Source organism: Aethalodelphis obliquidens, unplaced genomic scaffold, assembly GCF_003676395.1.
Source record: "Aethalodelphis obliquidens isolate GAN/ISIS:26980383/991018 unplaced genomic scaffold, ASM367639v1 scaffold80, whole genome shotgun sequence".
Classification (NCBI taxonomy): Eukaryota; Metazoa; Chordata; class Mammalia; order Artiodactyla; family Delphinidae; genus Aethalodelphis; species Aethalodelphis obliquidens.
Window position 1 is genome coordinate 2,264,881 of NW_020838024.1, and position 22,289 is coordinate 2,287,169.

Sequence of the window (22,289 nt, forward strand, 5' to 3'; positions counted from 1 at the left end):
AAGCATTTCAATTTTCAGCACCCTCTCCCTAACCATTTCAAAGCCTGCAATTCTACAGTAGCCGAGTCAGTTGTTCTAATCGGACTTTTCAAGTTTTTAACTTTATATGGTTTACTGGTACCTAAAAATTGTTCTTGGTGAAATTTTCTTCCACTGGGCATTTACCTCCTAGAGTCACTATGGGAGGAGAATAATAAAGTCATGTGATACGGCAGCGTTAGTAACACACAGCTGTATTGGGTTACTTTCATTTTACTAAACATTTTAGGCCAGGTCTTGCTCCCTGGATAACTCTGGGAATCCTCCACAGGCACGCAGAAGACGTGAATCTAGCTCTTTGTGTCTGTAACTGTACACCTGCTATTGATGCAAAGGATGAAAAGAAAAACACCCAAAACACATTGTTCTATTTTTAAGCTGTTGTACTTAGATCCTGGGGAAGGAAAGATGCCCTTTCTCCCCTTGAAAATTACTGAGAGCCAGCTATTCTGCTGTAGTGTAAATTCAATTTCCAAATGTTGAAGACAGATGATCTTAAGCACTGAGGGAGAAAGTATGGAGCGTGTGTGTATGTGTGTGTGTGTGCGCGCGTGTTTGTCTGTAGATGTGCGCGCATACCAGTTGGAGCTGGGGATGCCAAAATAAATCTTTCCTCACATCCGGAAATGCCTATCAGGGAAGCAAACTAGCTGGCAATCAGAAACTCCCATGTAATGCTCACTGTTTTAAACGGCACACACTCTCATGTCCTAGGGCAGAATTGCATGCCACGGCTCTAGAAGGCACTCCACCAAATATTAACTGAAGGATTGAATCAGTGAATCTTTCCAGAAAAAGCATGTTAAAGCTCTCTTTGCCTGTTAAAAAAAAAAAAAAAAAAAAACGCCAACTGCATAAATTGGCAGTAGGGTGCAATATTTCTCTAAGTCAGGAGTCCAAATGTTGGCTGTTCTGGTCTGATGCTACTCAAGGACACAGTGGAATAGTTTCAGGAGGAGCTGGGTCACCTTGGAACTTTGATGCTTCTTCCCTCCCGTATTAACCTCTCTGAAAAACGGTATGCAGGGTATAACACTTTTTTGCATCCGAAAGGAGACTTTCATGACTTTTTCTAAAATAACTGAAGACTCTCTGGGATCTCAAAAAATGATTGTTGCCAGCCCCCAGGGATGGAGTGCCAAACAAAATGGTCCCTCACTTTCCTGAAACTTACAGTTGGCTGGAGGAGGTGGAAAATGACAATGGGGCCACCTGGTGACACAGCACAGGTAGGAAAGGGTTCCTGGAGGGAGTGACATTAAAGTAAGAACTGAAGGGAAAGGAGGGGTTTCAGGTAAAGAGTCAAGGCAGACATGGGGGGGAAGACGGTGAGAAATGAGATGGAAAGAGACAAGCAGGAGCCATGCTCAGAGTTCTGACCTTTATTTCGAAAGCAAAGTGGGGAATTTTAGCAAGATCATACAGTCTTCATGTAAAAAAGCAGGTCAGAAAACGGCAGGTCCCCATGGGGAGTGGGGGGAAGGCGGGGAGACTAGCGATGGTGTTGCGGCTGCAGATTGGGTTTGAGACGGTGTGGTCTGGACTTGGTGGAGGGGTGGCCACAGTCAGAAGTCAGAGTTAAGGAGGTAGAATCAACAAGCCTGGGGGTGGGGAGGAGTGGGAGAAGGGTCGAAGTTTCTGATTTAGCCCCTCCTTTCTACATTTCCTTTGATTGAAAAACAACAACAAAGTTTCAATCGTTTCCTACTGTTTCTAAATATAAAATAGCTGAATTCTCCTCCACGTTTATGTCCTTTCACCAGGAATACATTTATTCTACGTGCACTCACCGTCTTCATAATAATGAACCAGCTCTGTAAAATCTTAGTGACTTGAAAGGGACCAGTGGGTCCTTTTCAGGCGGGGAAGCAGGCTCAGAATGATGAAGGCTTTACTGTGTCTTTAAGTTTATTTTGCAGGTAATTCTAGTTTGCATACATCTGGGAACACATCCAATAGCTCTCTCCCATCTTGAAACAAAAGAAGAATTTTTGAATCTAAAGGAGTAGCAATCACATTGTCAAAGCTGGCGTAACTCAGGAGCCTTTGGCCAGCTGTTTTACCAGCTCCTGAAAGCTGTGGATCCTAAGGCTCTTCAAGGCCTCTTTCCAATACAGACTTCCACTGCTTGTATCTATCTGTGACTCTCTTGACCAAAAAACCATGGTCTGAGGGACAGAGGAAGATGTTACGCAACACTAGGGAGATGTAATCAGCAAAATCCAGAACGTGGAAAACTAATTTTACGTGACAAACAATCTGGTCTCTTCAATAAACTGCAAAAGGAAAGGATGGGAAAGAGAGAGACAGAGACAGAGAAATAGAGACAGAGACAGAGAGACAGAGAAAGAATCTATAGATTACAAGATTTAAGGGATATGCAGAACAAATTCAATTTATGAATGTGGCTTGATTCAAACTGACACACTGTAAAAAGAGAGGGAGAAAAGAAATGGGGAGTTTTGAAACCGATTGGATGATATTAAGAGGTCACTGTTAATTTTTAAACAAATGATAATGGACATTACGGTTATATTTAGGGAAAATAATTTTTCTCTTTTTAGACATAAATGACTCCTACGGAAACCACACTTTCCCTCAGACTATAGAAAGTCCCTAGCCTGTATCCAGGAAAGATGATTTTCACTTTCATCCCAGAGCTAGAGGTCAGGGTAGAAACAGTGGACAAGTTTCCCCAACAGTGAATTTACTTTCCCCACCTGCTTCTACACTAAGAGTTGGATATTCCAGATAAAAGCAGTAAGGTAGACTGACATTCCCAAACTCTACTTTCACATCTGCCTAGCAATTTAATCCTGAAAGTGAACTGAAAGTGAAATCAATGTTCCTAAAAGCTTGAGTCAGATTTTAAATATACTAAAATAATCCATGGTGAGTCATTTTATGATTTATTAGTTTTGGAAAACACTTATTCTCAATAGAGAAGGCACATCTCCCTCAAGGGTTGGGGAGTGGGGAAAAATGAGTTTAGAGCCCCTTTTTTTTTGCGGTACGTGGGCCTCTCACTCTTGTGGCCTCTCCCGTTGCAGAGCACAGGCTCTGGACGCACAGGCTCAGCGGCCATGGCTCACGGGCCCAGCCGCTCTGCGGCATGTGGGATCTTCCTGGACCGGGGCATGAACCCGCGTCCCCTGCATCGGCAGGTGGACTCTCAACCACTGCGCCACCAGGGAAGCCCTAGAGCCCTTTTAAACAACACTTACAAGGCTCCTCCTGCTTCTCCTCATACCAATAAAAACAAAAACAAGAGATTAAATTAGTTACTATTAATCACTAGGAAGAGTGATTTTTCTCTCTCAAGTAAGTTGGGGCTGGAAAAATTTTGAGAACCGTTGATCTGGACTTCCCTTTTGGGTATTTTCTCAAAGTGAAGTCTACCTTGATCTTTCAACACAGTCAGGAATTGTTCTAGAAAAAAATCTGTTGGAATGAAGTTCCTGAAAGAGATAGGAATACCTTTCTTTTTTTTTTCTTTTCTTTTTTTTTTTTTTTTTTTGTGGCACACGGACCTCTCACTGTTGTGGCCTCTCCCATTGCGGAGCACAGGCTCTGGACGCGCAGGCTCAGCGGCCATGGCTCACGGGCCCAGCTGCTCCGCGGCATGTGGGATCTTCCCAGACCGGGGCACAAACCCATGTCCCCTGCATCGGCAGGCAGACTCTCAACCACTGCGCCACCAGGGAAGCCCTACCTTTCTTTTTAACAGACAAATAAGCTGCAGAAAGGCCAGAGCCTTGTTCTTTATGCCACTTTTCTCTCGTGGTCCTGTCAACCAACAGAAGTTAGGACTGTGTTTTTATTTTGGGAAGCCTAAAAATAAGAATTTAAACCAACTGTCCATTCTTCATTATAGAGAAAACGAAATCCTCAGAGAACCTTTTACCCCTGAGGCAATCAGATAAATTTATTCAGCTAGGATGGACTGTGCCTTTCATAATTCAACATACATAAGGAATATAATAACTGTACTGTACTATTAGAACTGCTCATTATACTGATATGTAGCACAGAAAAGTGTATCTGTGGTGTTTTCTTAAAACAGTTTTTGTTCTCATATTATTTTCTTTTATTGAAATCTTAGCAACTCTTGAACCATAGGTCATGAATGCAGTTAGAGTCAAGAGAGATCAAATCCTGCTCTTTTCTCCACTGAGTCTTTTCACAATGTCTGTGGCTAGAAAGAAAAACAGAGTGATTCACTATCTCTAAAGACTAGTCACACAGGGGGTCTGCTCATGCTTAAGAAGTCCTTTCCAAGCCTTTCTCCTGGTGAGGCTGCACTTTTTGAAAGTGGATTTTGACTGTACATGTGGGAAGTCGGGATCAGTAGCTCAGTGTCACAAGAAAGCCAAGGGGTTTTATCTACAGGAACACTGTCACTGTGAACAAAGCCCATCAAAGCCATAAATACCTTCCAAGGGCAACTGAAGGTTGTAAGAGCCAAACTCTCCAACTACTCAGAGGAGACAGCATGAAGCGTGGTACAGACTGCATTTGGAGGTTGTCCAAAGAGCTGATGAACTATGGGGGCAAAAACGGTAGATTTAACTTAAGAACTGTGTTCCAACTTATATTAGTCATCAGTAAGAAAAGGTTTATTGACACAAATCTCAAATTTCCTTGAGAAGTTCCCAAGTTAAAATTTTGAAACCTAAGTTTGTTGCTCAGAGTGGCACAGTCCTGGCTGTAGATAAAATAATCGAACATACGAACCTTAAAAATTTCCTTTTGACGTTCAGACAGTTCAATCATTTAAAAAAATTAATAATGGAAGGGTATTTGGCAGAATAAAATACAATTTCTTGCACACTTATGTGGTTGGTCCTCAAAAAAAAAAAAGGAAAAAAAATGTGCCAAATGGTAAGTTTAATACTGATTACTGCTTTAATTAAAAGAAAATTCTAAGTGATCACATAGAAATGCAGAGAATGCTCACTACAAACTCACAGCACCCAGAGCCCATTTTAGCCTTCTCCACATAAGGGTTGGGATAAATTAAAAACAAGGCATAAAAAACCCATGAAGTTACTCTGATAAATTTCGATAAAAGAAACTGATCTCTTTTAAAGAATAATAATTGTTTTTGGGGCCCTTCCTGGTGGCGCAGTGCTTGAGAGTCCGCCTGCCGATGCAGGGGACACGGGTTCGTGCCCCGGTCCGGGAGGATCCCACATGCCGTGGAGCGGCTGGGCCCGTGAGCCATGGCCGCTGAGCCTGCGTGTCCGGAGCCTGTGCTCCGCAACGGGAGAGGCCCCAACAGTGAGAGGCCCGCGTACCAAAAAAAAAAAAAAAAAAAAAAAAGAATAATAATTGTTGGAATGGCTACCTTGTCTCAAAAAATGATTTCAGTTGTAAAAATAAACTAAAATGGATGATCAGAGTCTGGCTATTTAAGGAAACAGCCTTGCAGTCAGAATTTCACCAAAATCTGACTTTTTCTAGTGTTGACAAAAATCTCTTTCCATGAAAGAATCACAGATTCTGTCTTAATTTTTATACGTACTCTTTGGTGTAAGTAAATCAATGAGTAGATTGGCAGGAATGTGTCAAGTAAAATTAATTGAATTTCCTTAATACATCTGCTCTCTCTCTCTCTTTCTCTTTCTCTTCTCTGAGCAAAGTTTGGAATCATTTTGAATGCCAAAGGAAATACTCTACTTAATGAAAGATATATTTGAATTTGAGTGTATCTTGATTGAATGTCAAAAATGAACACTTATTTGGAAGGATGAGTATGCTTTGCTTCAGAGAAATTCATGGCAGCTAATTTTGCCTTTTGTATATTGAAAATAATTAAATGATTTCATTCAAGTCCTTGTGATAAGTTGCATTATGAGCGGCATGTGGCTGAGTGTGGAAATTGGTTAACAGTGAGTGTTAGTTGAGTACCACAGGACTCATAAAGTATTTTAAGCGGAAAATGGTCAAATTAGATTCTTACTTGAAACTACAAAAGAAGAACTACATATTTCCAATAGGGTAATTAATGAAAACCTAAAACTTAGTTATGCAGAATCATGCAACTTTCTCTGCACCACCTGTGTGTATGAGGTGAGCAGAGTCTAATTCCATTGCAACTCTCACAAATATGTATTTTATCATGCTATGGTGTCATATGGAACCTATGTTTTATTAGAATAGATGCATTTTGGCTAGCAACACCAGGGCCATGGATTTCAACAAGAAACATCCCAAGGGACCAATTCTACCTCTGACCCTTACATCCCAATACTGTAGCACAATAAACACGGGTGGATGTAACATACTTTTAAATTCCTGCCCACGCCTCTGCTTCCCTCATATAGCACTATTTGTACTCCACCGAGGCAGGAACTTTTGTACTTGCAAAGCTTCAAGAAATCTTTTTTTTTTTTTCAAAAACACCCCTTTGAGCGTTATTTGGGAGGACTCTTGAAATACTGAAATAGAAAGTTTTCCAAGACTTAGGAACCACTTAGAATTTTCTCCTTTAAGAGACCACAAATATGAGACCACAAATTGTTTTCCTACTAATATCCAAATCCCATTTCCCAGCCGGGAGGTTAAATTGTCATTGTCAACGTGTACACACAGTTGCACAGCACCGTGCCAATGTGGCGCCTTTGGGGGAGCTTGGCTGCAAAGCTTAATCAGAACGGAGACACGCTGTCTGCCTTCATGCAGCTTGCACTTGGAGAGGACACTGGCCCAGAGCCACTGACAGCAGATCACAGGGCTGGAGGATAAAGCCGACCCACATACCACTGTGGTTTGTCCAACGATGGAGGGGGCAGACATGACTGAACAATGTCTAATATTTAGACTTACAAAAAGCTTGGGATATTTTGTTTATTTTTTGAGGGTTTTAAGCTCATGCCCCTTGTGTGGATTTCAACACAGAAAGGATAATCTGAAACAGCAGCATAAACAGAGGAAACCAACTGTCAGTGAAAAAAAGCCAGCCCTTGTTATCAAGGATAGTGCTTGTAATACTCTATCAGTGTTCTTTAAAATTCCAGACTTCCCCTGGTCCGACCAATAATCCATCCTGTCTCTGGCAGCAGCACCAATGCTGCCCTCCGTGACGTCAGCTTCAAAAGACCCACCCACCTTTAGTTTTCCCTTAGCGATATAGCTTGGTTTCTTTAAAGAGTGGTCAGTGGCTTACATTTTGCTTACACCAAAGGGTCTTTGGGATTTTCTTTAATAAACACAAATGAATGATTTATAATTAGCCTGTACATTACTTATACATTTGTAAGAGGATCTCACCATCAATGCAAGAGGTTGCTTGGGCTATAGTCCTCTTCAGGCACACAAATGAGCAATAATCAGTACCACCATAAACTAACTCACCAAGCGGAGGTACAACCCACAGCTGGCAATTCAAAAAATGGGATGGAAGCTGAATGAAACAACCCCCAAATTACTGAGGATGGTCAGTTGGCAAGCTTCACTTTGGCTTACTGATGGTCAAAAGGCAGTAGAAGCCATTCTACAAAGACACAGTCCAAGATTTGGATTGGAGGTCTTACGAGTGCTTTAAAAAGTGGAGGGTCCTAAAAGAATGGGACTTTAGGGGCTCTTCTGGAATTACCCAAGTGCAGACACCTAAGGAAGCAAACCCTTTCCTTCTGAGTTGAAAATAACTGACCTGGAATTATAGCTCATAATGCAGAGAATTATAATGAATGTATAATTCAGTAGTATTATAAAAGATCTGAACAGAACTTTCAGCAACGGGGGACATTCTGTAAATTAAGATGTACCAGGCCACTGAGGTAGCTCATAAAGGCCACTTCATACCGGTGAGATTTGCACCAGCACTCCAGTCTTAGCATCCACATTCCTTGGAGGAAACTCGAGTATGTAATCCAGAGGTCCTCTTGCTTCTGTCTGTCTCTTCCCACACCCCTACCCTGACCCCCAACTACCTCTTTAGGGAAACCACAGGGGCCTCTGAGGAATGTCTCGATTTGGAGAGATTATCTGATTACTGCCCTCAAGACTTAACATTCTGGATACCTCAAGCATCTATACTATACATTTCCAAAAGTGAATTCCCGGCACAGGGAGAAAGCTATCTGATTTAAGCAGTGTATGATGTCCTTTGAAAGCTACGTGTAAAAACTCTAGCTGTGGTAGGTTAGATTAATAAGCAAACAAGCATTTAGAATGCCCCTTTCAGAAGAACTGGCATTAAAATATTACGTCTACCTTATATTTGAAAATGTCTAATTGTGTTAAATATCATATAACATAAAATTTACCAACTTAACCATTTTTAAGGGTATAGTTCAGTGGTGTTAAGTATATTCACATTGTTGTGTCACCTGTCTTATTTTTTTAATTAAGCTGATTTTTATTCACTATAGCTAAAGAAAGTAACACATTATATTCTAACATAACAAAAAGTTATAATTGATGAGTCTACATACATTTCAAAGGATTTCAACAATTATTTTAGTATAACCAAAGATGTAACATTTGAATTTTATCTTTTTTGAAACATAAAATGCACAGTTATAATACCCAGACTACATATCTTATGACTTCGAAAATTTTAGCTAAAACATACATCTTTTACAGGTAAAAGCAAAGAAAAAAAAAAAAAGACATGATAAGTGTTGGCGAGAACGTGGAAAAATTAGAACCCTTATATGCTGCCGGTGGGGATGTAAATTACAATTACAAGTGCAATTACAAAACAGTCTGGCAGTTCTTCAAAAGGTTAAGCAGAGTTACCGTATGACCCAGAAATTCCACTCCAAGGTATATACCCAAGAGAAATGAAAACATAGGCCAATGAAAGTCCACAGCAGCATTATTCATAAGAGCGCCCTGCCTGCAATGTAAGAAATCCCCCAAGTCCACCAACAGATGAATGGATAAATAAAATATGGGATGGCCAAACAATGAAATAATATTTGGCCATAAAAGAGAATGAAATAGTAACACATGCCACAACAGGGATGGACCTTGAAAACATGAACCTTGAAAGAGACCAGTAACAAAGGAACATGTATGATTCCATTTATATGAAACGTCCAGGATAGACAGATCTATAAAGAAATGAAGAAGACTGATGTTTGCCTAGGGTTAGAGGAATGGGGTAATTTGGGGGTGATGGCTAGGAAGTGTGGGGTTTTGGGGGGGTTAGTAATAATGTTCTAAAATGTATTGTGATGACAGATGCACAACTCCGTGAATACACTAAAAGCCATTGAATTATACACTTAATATGGGTAAACTGTATGCACGTGAATTATATTTCAAAAAAACTGTTAAAAAAATAAAAACCATCTTGAAAATAAGATAAATCTAAGTCTACCAATACCAAGAAATCATTTTAGGGACTCCATATAAATAAAAGCCCCTCTCTTTCTATTGTAAAATAGATTTCTATCATTCCAAGGAACAAGGAACAAGGGGAAGTTAGTGGTAGAGGGCAAAGTCTGACAACAAGGATGTCTCTAGCAGTTGAAAGTCTGATACACACTGCTATATATCCAAATATGCTTATGTGATTTATACAGCACTTTTCAGGCCCTTGACCTTACTTGGTAGGTGTTAAGTTAGTGTTCAGGTATTTATTTAATGGGAAATTATATACTGACATTAGCCATCTTTCCATAGAATATCTGTTTTCTGCTAAAATCAAATAATGAGGCCACGTGTCCAGTTCAGAGGGAAAAAAAAATGAATAAAGTCAATAGATTGAATTCTTTCAATTCTAAGATTTTTCCCTATAAATTTTTCATAAGTGTTTCTTGCCTCTACTCATGTGAATACTGGCAAAAAAGGGGCTAAAAATTATGAAATATAATGCCTAAGTGATATTAGAAATTTTGAAATTGTCAATCATGCTTAGATTTAATAGCTTATACTATTCATGGAAATATGCTTATAGTTTTGTTCTCATACTGACTAAGAGTCATATTCTCTCACAGTAAATGTGTTCCTACATCATTTAATATGTAAACGTTTTGAATGTACCCGTGAGTGTTATTGTTATGAATTTCCAGTTTATTATTCTTAAATATGTTTAAGAACTACTACATTAATGTCTGGCTCTAAGCCTAAGCATGCCAAAGGAATGCTTTCAGATATGTCATTAAGCACAGGTCCCAAGATAAGACTGCCAAATTATATTCTAAAATTTAAAACTACAGCAAGATTCCAGTATAGAAGCTACTAATGTTTCCATCTTTTTTAAAAAAATAAATACTTACTGTGTAGGTAGGGTATGCTGATATTAAGGATTTTATGGTATGTATCAATTTAGGAAAATTTTGCAATATTCTTTAGGAAAGTTCATTTTAAAAAAATGAAACTTCAGCTCTTAGCACAAACTCCTTTGAGAACAGTGCATTCAAATTACAGGTTAAGGAGACATGATGTAGTTGAGAAACCTTAAAGTACAGAAAGAAATTCTGGAAAAGTTGCAAATTCAAAAGAGTAGAGGCAACAGTCAGACTGTAGTACTTTTCAGAGTCAGAAGAACTTTGGAAAAAACAAACATGCAAAGCTATGTGTGCACATACCCATATTCATATTGTGCTATAATGAAAAACTGTGTTCCCAAATGTCATAGCATCAACATTTTATTGCATTATCTCCTACTAGATAGAGACGCATCGTGCTCTCTGGAAGCATTGGTAATTAATGTAAAGCACTGGTAGAGAAGTTTATACCACAAACGGAAAGCAAGTAAAGAGCTTGGTTGGCAAAACTTTCTTTAAGTGACTGACAACTCTTGGTGTGTGTGTGGGGGGTGTGTGTGTGTAGAACATTAGAGAAACATGAAACAAGTTAAAATCATCTTAAAATATTATTCCTGTCTTATGTGTTCTTTGCTTTTAGAAACATAATGAAGTATCTCGTATTTGCTTCAAAATAATCCAGTGGTGGGAAGGAGTATAGGTGGGGGAGAGGGTCCGGGGGTATTATAGATGACACAAGATTGTGTGTGTGTGTTTATTCCCCCCCCGCAACAGCACTGACAGGTCCTGGTAATATAAATATCATCTCAACAGGTTGGATCTAGGAGGCCTACAATCATCTTGCCATCATGCTCTTACAGAATTCTTTCTAAATGATTAGCCAGGAGCTTCTTCTGACTTGTTTACTTGTCCCCAGCACCACAGAGCTCAGACACTGGCCTCCCTTCATCCAGTGCCCTATGAGAGGAAACCCCCTTGGTAATTTAGGGGAAGTTTCTTCCCTCTGAGGAAAACTCAGATGGAAACTCAAGTAATTGTTTAAAAAATTAAATAGAAAGACAGCAAAACCTATTTCCCCATACGAGGGAGTGCAGGAAATGGACATTTGAAAGCAGTACTAACTGATAATGTAGATGTTGCTGGGTTAGCAAAACAAGTGCAATTACGGGTAGTGCGCTGGCCTCCAGCCTGGGGATCTGGGGTTATTACAAAGATCTCCATGAAGAAGCTAAAAAGAAGATTATCTTGCCTAGAGAAATAAATCTGCACAAACATAAGGCTTGAGAACCTAGATTCTACCCAGACTCAGAATCAGCTGGATCATTCCAGCAGATCAATCCTTCAGCAGAGAATACTGTCACCCCAAAGCCTTCTTTCTGCTTATCATGAAACACTCACTAAACACGGAACAGAGGGAAGATGGCGTACTGTCCCCTGCAGACATACAACCCATGGCATTGCCACAGAAAGCCTTGTCTGGCTACAGAACCTTCTCTCTTTCTCTCTATCTCTATGTCTGTCTCTTTCTGCTGGTAGAAACTCCAGCGTCTTTTTACTTGGCTTTATGGGACACACAGAAGTCTTTTGTAATGGAATGCAGGTTCCTAGTCATTCCCAAGGTGAGCAGTTCTCCTAGCAGAAGTCCATTCAAATAGAAGTCAATAGACTGGGTGTCTGTGAGGGACCTTAAGCACAAATCTCCAGTCAGAATTCATCAGAATCCATCATTGCTCTACTGAAAACCATTATCACATCAGCAGAAGAAAAGCATCTCTTTCCAACACGGCCCACAGACCTGTAGTTCCACAGTAGTTTGAAAGAAATCACCAAATTGGTAACATAGGGGAAAAAAATCTTATTTTTCTTAGAGAATAATTTAATTTTAAAAGAAGTTTTAGATTTTTCTTTCTTGTTAATTTTATTAAAGAAACTTTCAAAAATGTCTTACAAACCAGAACCCATCAAAACCACAGGCTACATTGAAACTGCTGAAATTCACAGATAAAAATTCCCAGGAATTCCCTGGCAGTCCAGTGGTTAAGACTCCGTGCTTTCACTGCTGAGGGCCTGGGTTCAATCCCTGGTTGGGTAACTAAGATCCCACAAGCCGTGTGGCCAAAAAAAAAAAAAAAAAAAAAAAAAAAAATCCCAGCTCATAGAACCCCAAGCCTTCTGGAAAGTCAAATCTCACACAAAGCCTTGAGCCTGGGGCTTCTGATCTTTCAATTCAAGAACTGTTCCATTTTTACCACAAAAGTTTTTCCATAAACGTTCAATTCTGAGGGGTTAGGTTACCACAGGCTGAACCCCTCTGAGCCAGTGGTTTGTTGCAGCTGACCCAACCCCAGCTGGTATTAGCAGAGGATTGGTTCCTGGTGACTCTCCCTACCCAGTCACGTGACACCTGGAGCTCTGGGTTCAATTCTGGGAAAACAATGGGATTCAGGAGAGGGCAACCCAGTTGGTAAGGGGCCTAGAAGGACTGGGCACATGAGAAGAACTGGGAGAGAAATTCTAGGCTGTGCTCAGATGCCCTCTTGAAACTGGCTGAAGAACTGTGCTCCATGGGGCACAATTAGCACCACTAGGTGGACCTCGCAGGAGACAAGTGCAACTCAAGTTCGGACCACCTAAGCATGAAACTTCCAGGAGGCAGCTGATGGCCACCTTCCGGGGTGCTGGAGAGGGGACTCCTGTCCTGGGCGTCGGGATGCATAGCGTCGCCTCTCTCTGCCTTCCAGTTTGGACAGCCTCAGTCTCCTGTCTCTCCTCCTGAAAGCTGAGTGGCTCTGCTCTGAAAGGGAAAGTTTCTGTGGCTGAAACCCTGTTAGGTGCCTCTTCCCTCTGACTTCCCATCTGTGAGGCTATGTTCCCCGGGGTTACTTTTGCTGGGAACGTCATGGGGCACCCCCCTCTGGCTCTTACCGTGTTTAACGGTGAGCCAGGTGTGAGGAAAGCAACAACAAGCTGCTGACTGGGGAGGCTGAAAACTGGAGACTCAGGAAGAGGGATGGCCTGATACTCAGTCCCTACTTTGTCCTCCACTGGGCTCTTCTTCCCTGGGTCACTGTTCCCGTGACGCTGCAATCATGAGTCTGTCTCCCAACCAGACTCTGAACTCCTTGAGGTCAGGGGTCTTGTCTTCCTCATTTGGGACCCTCAGGTCCTAGAAAAGTGGCTGGTACGTAAAAAAGCTCAACAAGTGCTTAGTGAATGAAATTGTCTGCGACAGAATGGTAGACATTTTCTGGGACAGCTAGACTTAAATAAATTTGTCTACGCTTTACCAAAACCCAAATCCACTAAAAATAAATTAAAAGCATTTAATTTCCCAGATTTCCTTTCTATAGGATGCAAAAAAGCCAGGTGATCTCTTTAGCCCTCAGATGGGTCTTCCCATTAGATCTGACAACCTCTCCCTCTAGAGGGATGTTATTTAGCCTCCCTTCCCACGTTTGTAAACAGATGGAGATAGAAAACAAAGCGGGGCCAATGGTTGGCTTCAAATGAGCTGGGCTGAAGCTGCTTTCTCGGTACCTGGTTTCCAGGCTGCCATGAAGTGTGTTCGAGTGTTGAGACAGACTCAGTTTGTCAACGTTTTGATTAGCCCGGAAGGCTCCGCTTTCGGCATGTAAGCAGCACGTGGAATTTGCTGCCCTGTGGATTCCAGGGTGCCACACACTGGGACTAAGTTTCTCAGGAAAGGCCGGGCAGTTGTATAACCAATGATAATATTTAGAATTATGCAGCTGTGATAAGGTCATCCCATCCCTCACTGCAGGGCAAAACCCAATCCCTTCCAGTAGAGAGGAAGGAATTTTCCCGTGCTGTTACTCCATTACTCATGGTTTCTTTAATTTACCTTTAATAGGAAACTGATAGCTGTAAGGATCACAGACATACGAGACGTGAGGAATCTGGAGGCTTAGTTACATGCCCCAGAACTGAAGCCCTCTTCTTCTAGAATTTTCACTTATACAATGTGGACCAGGACAGCTCTCACTGCTGCTACTCTGACTGCCAATAACTACCATTAATTGAGCACATACTGTGTGCCAGGCATAAATCCTCAGAACAACAGACCCACGACATAGGTACCATTAACACCTTCGTTTTACAGAGAATGAAAAGGAGGCCCAAAGAAACTCCTCCCTACCCGAGACGGATATTTTTTTTCCCTCCTTCAATGAAATGTATGTGTGGGGGAAGAAAGGAAAGAAATCTACAGTCCCTTTTCTTGTACATAGATGCCTGGGGTATTTCACAAAGGCCTCAGCTATATCCCTGAGTCATGACAATGAATAGTTTAAAATATTAAATTTTTCTTGCGTGATTTTGGCTTTCATTTTTGCAAGGCCTTCACAAACCTTTCACATGTCCAAATACTAAGAATTGCCTAGCTCATTTTTTGCCCTCTTGTGTTAAAGGAAATGACAAAATTTTAGATTATTTTTATTGTAACTGTCATTTCTCTGACACTAAGGGCCATACTTTGAGGTACGCCATTTATTGTCTGTACTTTTATTTTCTCAGGTAAGAGAGCCTTTTGCTGAGTGTAGCTTGTTGGCTTCAACTACAGTTAAGTCCCACATTCCATTGAGTTCATTGGTCTATAGATTTGGAAGATGTTTGTCCAAAGGGATGCATCCCCCTTCCAGAAAACTGGAGACACGGAAGATTCCTTTCGAGGTAAGTGATTGAGAAGGAAGGCACACTTAGAATGAGAAAAGAAGAAAGCACTAGTTTTCTGAAAAAATTCCAAAGTAAGGAGGAGGTGATGGTTACGTCTACACAGAGCAACCTGAAATGGAGTTTACTTATTATCTAGTGAATTTCATCAGGGTTAAGTCAGCCGAGCCAACTCATAATTCTGGCATGAAATATCTAGTCTGGCTTCTTATCTTGACCAAATCAATAGAAATTGGTGCCAATCCCCTATTTTATTGTGCGGTATGTTGGCATACAAGTATTCTTCTTGTTCAAAAAAATAGGTACTTGAGTGCAAATCTAGCCATTAGGCTTTCTCCAGCTTCTCTCTGGCAGCTTCTGGAATGCTAATACACACCAAGGATGTTTGGAAGGATTGAAAATTTCAAATTCAGAAAAAGGAGAACATGGCTTACAGGGGGTCTAGTGCCACAATTCACAAACAGGGATGTTCCAACTATGAAAACGTAACTTCGATGTCTCAGAGTTTAAATGTGATTAAATGTACAGAACCTTCTAAAACAAAATGCCAAATGGAAATAATGCAATAAGGGTTTCATGCATTTCAGCTTCTGTCTGCACAGACCCTGGGACTTTTGAACTTAAGAGTGCTGAGTTCTCGTGTTCCTGTCGGGCGCAGAAAAGGCCAACGTGGCTAGGACACAACGTGGTAATACCCAGAAGGTGGAGGAGAAGTTTTCCAACAGTTATTTGTTTAGTAGACAATAAATGTGGTGTTCAGTAGCTGATTCCATGTTGAGTTAAGCTTCGATATGGAACTGCCAACAGTGGAATGAGGCAACATATGAAACCCAGAGATAGCCTGATGGGAGCGCAAATCTATCAGTGCATTTCTTATAATTAATAGCACTGACGCTGAAACCTGAGTTCCAATATTGGTAGCCCAAGGGATGGACTGAGCCTGCAGATGTTAATTATGTCAATGTTTGAAAATCTAGGTTCTTATCAATTTTTGGATTTCTGGATTCTTTTGAAAAATTGGAAGATCTGGCCCTTGCTGACACATGGCAACAATTGGCTGGAGCTGATAGTTTTCAGGTCACAATCTTGCCTCCCTTTGTCTACGCTATTCTGCAGCGGGTCACTTTCCATTTATCATCACACTCATCTCTGTTACCTCTCCTGTCAAAGAGAAATATTTCTCTGTATCCATGACTCTACTAAGTAGGAAAACAGAAAGTAGCCTGAAAGGGCAGCTTCCTGTATATACGTCTCCCGCTTGGCCACTGGACGCATCTGAGTTTGCTTTTCCATTCTAAAATAGTGGACCCTGACTTTGTTGTCTCCCACCACATTCTCCAATAATGCTTCCCAACACACACAGGGATCCCCTGGGGTGTGTGTACTTTGCAAAAGTCCCCCCGCCTCCTCATTCACACTGAGTCACACCCTGCTTTGGTTTAGAATCCCTGTACTTAAAACCATGAAAGAAATTCTTATGGAATCTATCACTCATTCCAGTTGATCATGAATATCTAAATGACCATGTAGCTTGGAAATTATTCCTTTGAGACCAACACCTTAAAAAGATCTTTGGCGAGCTAAATTAAGCCACTTCTCTTAACAGTCCTGGAAAAGAGCTGACACTCTTTTAATGGTCCCTAGTGGCAGCATTCCCAACTTGCAATTAGGTTACATTTTAAAAGTTCATTTTATACTGGTTGTTTGCAGCTTATAATTCCTTTCTCTTTAACGCCAATATTATAAATGTTGATAATTTCTCCAAGGTTTACGCACAATTTCTTTTTAACCATGCAGAGGGATTGCATCATAGTGGGTTATCTTTTTTCCCAGAAAAATTACTCAACGAAAGCTCTTATTCCTTCAACAAAGTTGATGTATTAAGTATTAGAAAATACCAGGAAATTCCACTTCAAATAACTGTTAACTCGGATTGCTACTAAAGGGAGCTAATATTTCCTCTAGTTGTACCAAACGAGGGCTTTCCTCTTATAAAACCCACTGTAGCACAGTGGGACTTTCAGCACAATTGCCAGAAAGCAGAAACCTCTAAACACTGTTCTCACCCTTGAAGAGACAGTATAAAGGAACCCAAAACCCCACAGTTTGCATCCAGAAAAACTGCAGGTACTCAATTCAGACTCCAGCCAGTAGGGGTGGTGGGAAGGGACTCCCTGTACCATTAAACAAAATAGTGGATGTGAGTTCTGTCCTCTAAGTGCTTCTGCAAGAACTTGTTTCCCAGGAAAATGGCAGCACATAGATAATGAGGATGTGCCCTCACGTCAGCATGAATTTAGCTTCTCTGATAAGAATCGTGGCCGCTGTGATTACCTCTGGTCAGCAATGGGCCAGGCCAGTTTCAAAAACAAGTGCCCCAAATCATTCTGTCTACTTGATTGTTTTATGGGCACCTCATCCTCCAATGGAAGCTTTATGTACATGCAATCACTTGTTTGAAGACCTGAACAAGTAGAAGCCAGCAGAGATCTGCAAGGCGCTGAAAAAAAAACAAACTGACATAGTTTCTGTCCAAGTAATGGCCAGCCCTCCAAGGCATAGAGCAGTCAGAATCTTGCCCCAAGACTTTTGAGTTGTCCTATGTTGTTCTTATTACACAGAGATCTTGAAAGGCGATTATAAATATCCTTGAGAACTCCCTGGGCGGGGGGGAGAGATGCTCAGAGCCACAGAACGATCTGCCTAAGGGTCGGCAGTAAGCCAAAGACAGAAGAGAAAACAGGGCCAGTAATACCTGAGTTCTGGGTTTTAGCTACAAACTCAGAAACCATCCTGCTGGGGCAGTGTCTATGGACATTCCTTCTCCAAGTCAGAGATGTGCTGTGGGGAAAGAGAAGAGTTTTCTAAAACTTCTTGGTTCTGTTTGTATTCTCCAATCACAGGTACCAGTGACTCTTCAACCATTTCCCATGCAGGCGTAAATCGTTATTTCGCGTTCATAGAAAATAAGAATCCTATCCTGCAAAGCTTCCGTGCCTTGAAAATCCAAGTGTCAACTGACAAAATATCTGGATGGGGAAAATCTCCCACCCCCTCCCCATTCTCCCACCAGCGTAAAAGGCAACGGGGGTGGGGGACAATGGAGAAGGGAACGAAATCATGCGGGTTCACCAGGAAAAGATACAGTGTTGGTGGCAGCAGAGTTGGTGAGTGTGTTGTGGGCATTACCTCTTGATGAGGCTTCCAAGAAGGCTCCCGCTCAAGTCGTGGTGGCTCTGAGAACAAGCATTCTTGCATCAATAGCTAATAGGCTGTCCAACCAGATGTTATCTGGGTGGGATAAGAGGGTGAGAAAACAGACCTGTTGTACGCTGTTGTCAACTACATCGCTGTGGGCAGAGAAGGCTGGTTGTGTAGTGTTTAGCAGTGCGCCTCTTTTGTAGTGAGGCAGACCAGATTACGTGGCGGTTCAAATCCGTTTCCTCTTGTGATTGGTAAAATACGAGAGTTATAATCATTCATGCATTACTAAAGCCTCCTTTCCATCATTTTGAAGGGACTTTTATTTTCTAGAACAGAGCATGCATCCAGCAGAAACCTAAAGCGTTTGTTTTTCTAAGCGATCTTTTGCAATAAGCACACATGAAAAAAACAGAACAAAACTGCATAGGGTACCTGTGACGAGACTGGAGATGATTAGTGGTAACACCAGCATCTGTAACATCCTCATCAGAAGTTCCCCGGGAAAGGAGAAGTATTTGACTTCCCGGTAGCTCATTTTGTATGGTCGGAGGGTAAATCCAAGGATTGTACCTGCAGGAGAAAAAACAAAAACAAAACAAAGAAGAAAAGTTGAGTCTTTTTCGAAACTGTAACAATCGTAGAAAAATAAGCAAGCATTTGGCCGACTATCACTCCTGTCTAAGGAGACTCGATTTATTTAAGCAGCAAATATTTGTGCCACTTTGGAGCAAGGGGTGTGCCTGTCTTTTCAATCATAGTCTGGAAGGGTCTGGCTGAATTCAGGGCTTCGAGTAGAACTTAGAGAAAAAATGTTCCTGGTCTTAGCAAATGAAAAATTTCTTTGTCTAACTTGCATGCAGGGGAACCAGTTTTGACATGGCCCAGGACACAGTCATAAAGGGGGCATATCTAGGAAACAAATCACGTATCCACACACAAGGCAATATAGGAAAAAAAAAAAAGGCTTATTATAATGAAGTTCTTTTGTAACAACAGATGTTAGAACGGCTGGCATAACCACTTATAAAGGGTAGTGTAATTTTATTTTTTACAATTAAAAAAAACCTCCTCTTGTTCACACTGTTAATCCATTTTCATCATCTCCCTGTCTATACACCACACCTTCTGTCTACATGGTCCCGATATTGCCTTGGCAACTATATTGTACAGACTTGCTAGTTGCTGGCAAAAGAAGACTACAAAATTAGCAGACACTTTTTCCAAAAGTTTTCCCTGAAAACTTAGGGGATAATAAGGGAAAGAGAAAGCAATTTTCCCCTTAATTTGATTCTGCTCCTGGAACTTCAAAAAATATTTAAATGATTATAGGTAAATCAAATTATGCTTGGTACCTTTGGAAATGTTCAGAAATTAACAGATGTACTGAATAATTTACTCCTTCTCCCCTTTCCCTAATAAACTTTCTTTGCCCCCCCCAAATTTTCTTATTCCATTATTGTAAATATTTTCAAAAATTTTACTAAACCATGTGAGTTATAGAGAAGTACTGCGTAGTCTAGAGGCTAGAGGTTGGGGGAGGAGAGAGAATACTGTGTAGACACAAGTTTTTCCAAAGGAAGCAAGCAGTCCTTTAAGGAAACTGAACCATCCTAACTTCTTATGAAATGAGACACAAAGTTCATTTCAATTGTTATTGCAACTCCAATTTCAATTCTTGGATTCCCGCAACATGAAGTATCCATTCTTTGATCACATACCGTGATATCCCAATTACGAGTTGAATCTACATGACTAGAAAATCCAGCTGACCCTGTTTTCAAGACCTTCAGAAAAATATTTATTGCTTTTTCCCAATGTAACAGTAATATGTTCGGGAGAGAAAAGTTGATTTGGAAAATGTAGAAAAGAGGAAGCAAAAGCCTGCCTTTATTGGTTCTACCATTTAAATAGCAAATAGTTAATACTGACTGAGCTCTCTCTATCTGCCAGGCATTGTTGTTAGTGCTTTACCTGTATTAGTATCAATATATTTAATCCTCACAAAACTCCCAGGACATAGGTACTAATTTACCACCAATTTACTGATGGAGAAATCTAATAATAGTGAAGTTAAAACATGCCCAATTTCAACAGCTCTTCCATATCAAAGTCAAATAACCGTCCATTCAAGTGGCAGAGCTGGGATTGAAACCCAGGCAGTTTGGACCCAGATCTCACATTCTTGACTACTTTTCATACTTCCTGTCTTTTCAGTAGAGCAAAGACAACTACTGTTAGTGCTTCCCTGAGCTTCTTTCCGGAATGTTCTCTTACAGAGTTAAATACACAGAGATCACGCAGACTATACTTTTCCATATATAGTCACCATAAACATCACTTTTAAGCCTCATGATAGCAGATCCAGTGATTGTATCAAAATTTACTTACTACCATTTTTGTTGTTGGACACTTGCTTGTTTCGCAGTTTTTACTTTTATGAAAAACACCATTCTGAATATATGAAGGCTGGTTTTTACCTAGAGATATTTTGTTTAGTGTAGTTCAGGGAAAGGGAACCAGTGCATTAAAGAATCTGGTTACCAGCTGTTGGGAGGAGAGAAATAGGTGAGGGAGATTAAGAGGTATAAACTTGCAGTTACAGAATAAATGAGTCATGGGTATGAAACGTACAGTGTGGGGAATATAGTCAATAATTATGTAATATCTTTGTAGAATGACAAATGGTAACTAGACTTATCATGAAGATCATTTGGAAATGTACAGAGACATGGAATCACTATGTTGTACACCAGGAACTAACATAGTGTTGTAGGTCAATTATACTTCAAAAACAAACAAACTCATGGAGATCAGAATTGTGGTTACAAGAGGGGGTGTGTGTGGGGAAAGGAATTGGATAAGGCAGTCAAAAGGTATAAACTTCCAGTTATAAAACAAATAAGTACTAGGGATGTAATGGACAACATGACGAATTAACACTGCTGTACGTTGTATATGAAAGCTGTTGGGAATTCCCTGGTGGTCCAGTGGTTAGGACTCCGTGTTTCCACTGCAGGGGGCATGGGTTCAATCACTGGTCGATGGACTTTCACTAAACTTTTTGTGATAATCATTTCATGATGTATGCAAGTCAAATCATTATGCAGTACATCTTTGTGTGTGTGTGTGTGTGTGTGTGTGTGTGTGTGTGTGTGTGTGTGTTGTTGTTGTTGTTGTTTTAGCCGAGCTGCAAGACTTGCGGGATCTTTGTTCCCAGACCAGGGATTGAACCCGGGCCCTCAGCAGTGAAAGCTCAGAGTCCTAACCACCGGGCTGCCAGGGAATTCCCATGCTGTACATCTTAAACTTATACAGTGCTGTATGTCAATTACACCTCAATAAAACTGGAAGAAAAAAAAATAAAGCATATGACTACCTCAATTCATGTTATCAAATTGCTTTCCCAATGGATTGGCCCAGCAGTTTAATACCCCATTAGTGAATGAGAAGACTTTATTTCCCATACCTCTAGGAATGGAATATTATCATAAAAACTTGTTAAAAGAAGCAGAATTTTTGAATGAGTAAATAGTCTGTATATTAGTTTTCTTTTGAATTTACTTAATATCTGATGACCATTCCTCCTAATTGTATTTTCACCAGTCATTTACTAAATCCTGATAGTTTAAGAGTTTATGTATGTGTATGTATATTTGGTATAGATTCTTTATATAATAGAGATAATTACCCTTTGCCTATGTTTAAAATAATATTTGCTGTAGTTTTTTTCTAATTTGCTTGTCATATATTATTACTTAAAATATACAGGTGTTCTACAAATAATGTCTACACATCTTTTTTATTAAGTGATTTCTTCAAGAGTAATAAACTTTAATTTCCCTCACCCTCCCGAGTTTGAGAAATCTTCAATACACTTTTCCTTTTTTGATAGTTTGCTTGGTTTTAAAATCTTAAATCTTTAATCTCCCTGGAACTCTGTTTGGGGTAAGGTATTTAATTTCAATTTTCAGTGTACATTATTCAATACAACAGTATTAACAGCACATAGGAATTATAAAAAGCTCTGGTTATATCTGGTTCTTTCCTACTTGTTCATATAAAGGTCAAGTTACTAAAATCTGTGCTTTATCTTATAATAAGTATGCAAGGAATAAAATAAATATTATAAAGTTT

At 40.4% G+C, this 22,289-nt stretch overlaps 1 protein-coding gene across 4 annotated transcripts in view; it reads right to left on the reverse strand.

The window, feature by feature from the left end:
- The window catches only part of SLC1A3 (solute carrier family 1 member 3), a 75,082-nt gene that overhangs the window by 35,761 nt on the left and 17,032 nt on the right, over positions 1-22,289 (reverse strand). For 3 of the 4 annotated variants that reach the window (XM_027092626.1, XM_027092628.1, XM_027092629.1), the window contains exon 3: positions 18,588-18,725. In XM_027092626.1, the coding sequence (XP_026948427.1) occupies positions 18,588-18,725 (138 nt within the window). Of the gene's footprint in view, positions 1-18,140; positions 18,245-18,587; positions 18,726-22,289 lie in introns of those variants that run through there. The other variant, XM_027092627.1, reaches the window with a different exon arrangement.